General features: G+C 33.4%; 1 protein-coding gene across 1 annotated transcript in view; it reads left to right on the top strand.

The window, feature by feature from the left end:
- The first annotated feature begins 258 nt into the window (after positions 1-258).
- LOC106681101 (uncharacterized) overlaps positions 259-4590 on the top strand; it is a 9604-nt gene continuing 5272 nt past the window's right edge. The window contains exons 1-2 of the mRNA XM_014421256.3: positions 259-379; positions 3576-3680. Coding sequence (XP_014276742.2) covers positions 3645-3680 — 36 coding nt within the window. The 5' untranslated portion in view covers positions 259-379; positions 3576-3644. The remainder of the gene's footprint in view (positions 380-3575; positions 3681-4590) is intronic.

Genomic DNA, 4590 nt, shown 5'->3' with positions numbered 1-4590 from the left:
CGACGTTTCGACCTGAGTTTTAGGACTTCATCAGGGGTTGTGGCGTTGTGGCACCCCCCGACAAACTTCTCCAATCATTAATCTACGGTCAACTATCTATACCTTATTATTGCATACTTGTATAGGCTTATTTATCGTAAGAATGAAAATAGCGTCTTATTAGACTAAAATAAGTATGCTGTGACTAGCAACCCAATGAAGTTGTTCAGTACAACTTAGTATTTTAATAAAGTTTTTTCTCCTGCTAATACTATGTATTATTCTAGAATTATTCCGTAGGAATGCCAATGACCTCATTTCTTTGTACACACCTGTGATTTGCATTTACTACGCTAACCTTATTTGCATAGTTGTATTTGGCGTATTCACACAAATAAAGGTAAGGCAAATGCAGTAATAAATAAATCTTTATTTATATATATAGATAGAATAATTATAAATTGAGTCGTTTCATTTAAATTGCCAGTTTTCACAAGACATTTCAAATTTTTATTCAAAATATTCACCATCATTTCCTACATATTTTCCCTAACGTGTTTTCAACAGGAAAACTCAGGAAATGAAGTCCGAAAACGCGTTTTTCACCTAGGAATTATTTTCAAAAATTTTACCTTAATTGAAGATAATTAAGTTTTCCAAATTTCCAAACAGATGAAACAGATGAAAATTTGTTGGATATAAGTCTGGTGAATATGGTAGGTGTGGAAGGACTTCGTAACATAGCTGCTTTAGTTTGTTCACTGTCTGTTGTGAAACATGAGATCTGGCGTTGTGCAAAAGTATAGGTCCCTTTCGAATAACCAATGCACGTTGTTTTAACAGGTTTTTGATCCATTATGTCAACATCACTGCACGATGTAGTTGTGATTGAGTTTCATCTCTCGGTAAAAAAGAGAAATGAATGATACCATGATCCACAACGCGAAAACTTAATTTTGCTTTATGAAGAAGATGGTCAGGGGTGCGGTCAAAATAAAATAAAATTAGTCAACAACTATTTATTTGCCGAAGTTTCGCCCCACTTTGTAGAGTTTCATCAGGGCTGTTCAGGTTGAGAGCTTTTGAGCCGTGGTAGCTCAGGTGGTTAGGGCACAGGTCATAACAACCTGAGAACTGCGGGCGGCGCCAGTTCGAATCCGGCCTCAGGCGTTGAGTTTTTCATTAAGTGGCAGTCCCTAAAAATGAAAAAAATGACCAACCACCATTTTTAGAATAGGTTGGTCACCTGTAGACCAGAAAGGGGGTGATTGAGTCAAGTTGAGTTTCGAAAACTCTCAACTTGAACAGCCCTAATGAAACTATACAAAGAGGGGCAAAACGTGATTAAATAAATAGTTCTTAACTATTTTTGTTGTCTTTCGTCGATATTTAACCATTTGCCTTTTTTCATAAATAATCCATTCATTACAGGAAATTAACCTTTCGAAAAAAGGCTCGTTTGTTTGCCTATTGAGCAGTGAAACGTATGTCTCATAGTACTAGTATAGTACAAGAGCCGGGAAGAAAAAAAGGGTCTCGAAAAAGTTATCTCACCCCAATTTTTGATTACTTTAATGAAAACTATGTATAATTACTAGTAAAAACTGATGAGCCTGCCAAGTATAGGTAGGATAAATAAAAAATGGTGGTTGTTTCAAACCCTTAAAAAAACATTAATTTTTCATTCCGAGCGCTATATCTTTAAAACTACCAACAACACTAGAAAACCTAAGAGAACATTAATTAAAGAAGAGCAAATTTTCTGAAATCTGAGCCATAATAGGGCTATTTACGTCCAACAGTTCTCGAAATATAGCCTTTTAAAAAGCAATATTTCATAAAGATGTACTGAAATATCAGTAGTGGATCTATTTCGAGAAATCTATATCTCAATAACTATTCGACGTACAGCTGTCTATTAGCAATCAAATTAAAGATAGTTTAACGTACTATAATGTACTTTATGACGTTTACCTTCTTAGAAGTACTGGTTTTCATGATATTTGCTAAAATAAATTGATTTATAGTTGTTCAGATAATAAGTTTGATTTATGAAAAACTTTATTTTAAAAACTATTGAACGTACAGATGTCTGCCAGCGCTCAAATTAAAGCAAGTTAAATGTGCTATAATGTAGTTCTTAATGTTTATCTTTGTAGAAGTAGTAGGTTTTATGATATTTGACAAAATAAACTCACAAAATGTTAATTTCTAGTTGTTCGTATAAAATGTTGGATTTTTGAAAAATATATCTCTAAATCCATAAGACACGCATATGTCTGCCAACACTCAAAATAAAGAAAATTTAACTTACTAAAATGTAGTTTATGACACTTATCTTTGTGGGGGTATTATTTTTTATGATATTCACATATAAATATGAATTTGGCAAATGAAAATTTGTCCGAACAACTATAAATCAATTTATTTTAGCATATTTCATATAAAATAATACTCCTACGATGATAAACATCATAAACTACTTTATAGCTCATTAAACTAGCTTTAATTTGAGTGCTAACAGACATCTGTACGTCAAATAGTTTTTGAGATATCAAGTTTTCAAAATAAATTCATTAACTACTAATCTTTCAGTACGTTCCATACAACATGTTTATGAAATGTTGCTTTTTAACAAGTTTTATCTCGAGAAATATTTAACGTAAATAGCTTTATTAGGGCTCATATTTTAGCAAATTTACTCTCCTTTAAATGACGTTCTCTTAGGTTTTCTTTTGTTGTTCCTACTTTTTAAGATATAGAGCTCCGAATGAAAAATTAATTTTTTTTATGGTTTTGAAACAACCGCCATTTTTTAGTCCCCCTACCTATACTTGGCAGACTCATCAATTTTGACTAGTAATTATACATAGTTTTCATTAAAGCAATCAAAAATTGGTGTGAGATAAAAACTGCCTTTATCTCCTCTTGGGCTCTTGTATTATAACGGTTTAGCTACTGCCGCCCAATACATTCATGAAGTCCCAAGAGATCTATCTTTTTTACATACTACCAATGGTCTTCAAGTGTCGAGAAACAGTAGATACTGTTGTAGTCTGTAGCACTGCAAGTCTTTTAACTGTTTGTTCCAGGGGTTTCTTCAACAGTAGGCTTAAGTTCATCGTCATCAAATGCTGATGGAGGTCTTTCTCTGGGCTGGAATTTTCAAACCACCGTCTGTTCGGTACAACAAACTCCTTTAGACGCCGTGGTAATGTTTCTTGCTGCTTGAGCTGCCGAATTCAAGTTTAAACTCATAAAAAAAAAAATTACAAGTAAATCGCGTTTAATTTAATACATATAATATTTAATAAAACTAATTTTTTTCTTAATCTCAGTGCAATATATATTTTCAATAAATATACGGAGAAAGGTAATTGTTGCATAATTCAGAAAAATACCGATATAGTTAGTGTTTTATACGCTTCTGAATATTTTGACTTTGTACTTTTCCTCTACTCCTTAGATAGTTCCTTTCATCTATTATTATCCTGTCCTATGTAGATATATTGACATACATATATTATGTCCTTGCATAATTGCATAAATATAAATATATAATTTATCTATACATATATCTTTTTGTTTTTTTTCAGCATGAAAGCGGTTCTATAGAAAGCATCGGTTTGTCTGGATTTTGTATCGTAAACCTGTTTCAGTTGTACATGCAATGCTCGACCAATGAGGAAGTTGGTGTTGAGGTAATTAAGATGTTACGAATTTAACAAGTTATTTATCTGTTAGTCTTAACTTATTATATATCTACATCTTTGTGCGAAAATATATCTTGACGAAATATTTTCGAAGATTTCGTAGTAAATATTTTACTATAAAAAAGTTGTTTCATAATATCGGATCGATTTTTTTTATCTATTAGTAGTCACTTATTCCCGTTGAACAGATCCGTTACTTAGGACTACATCTGGACAAACGACTGACATGGAATCCTCAAATGGGGATAGACACAATAGTGCACAATAGAATCAATACCTTATAATACCCCTGGTAGTAAAAGGATGCATAACATCAACCTAAACATTTTTGCATGTACCCTACTTTCCTTTTCCTTATTAATGGAGGGTGCGAAATAAAAAAAAAAAAAATGGAATCCTCATACAAGACTGAAAATACAGGAAACTTCACGTCGATTCGGACTATTACAACATTTACTAGATAAATGGTCTAAACTTCCAATCCATTACAAAAGACTGATCTCCGTGACTGTTACAAGGCCTATCTGGACATACGGAGTTGAGCTTTGGGGCTCCACTAAACCCTCGAATTCCTACCTTAATTGACCTCAATGTCCCATATGTTGCCGATTTTTGATACCAATCCTTCCATGATAAATTGAGGGAAATTAGAAGGGACGTCTCCCCTTGGATATCATCAACTAGAGATGTGCGCAAAGAAGAGGTGATTTTGACGCGCCTTCGAATAGGTCACACGCGCCTGACCCACGGTTATCTTATGGCCCGCGATCCTCCACCATTATGCCAAACTTGTGAAACAGAACTTACTGTCAAACACATTCTGACAGAATGCCGAGCTTATAACACCCTCAAATCTTTATATAATATACCTGATGATCTCCATTCCATCTTGCAAGAT

This window comes from Halyomorpha halys, unplaced genomic scaffold, assembly GCF_000696795.3.
Source record: "Halyomorpha halys isolate HHAL.00 unplaced genomic scaffold, Hhal_1.1 Scaffold309.1, whole genome shotgun sequence".
In the NCBI taxonomy this organism is placed as follows: Eukaryota; Metazoa; Arthropoda; class Insecta; order Hemiptera; family Pentatomidae; genus Halyomorpha; species Halyomorpha halys.
Note: the sequence above shows the minus strand (reverse complement) of the source record. Positions and strands in the feature narration are given on the sequence as shown.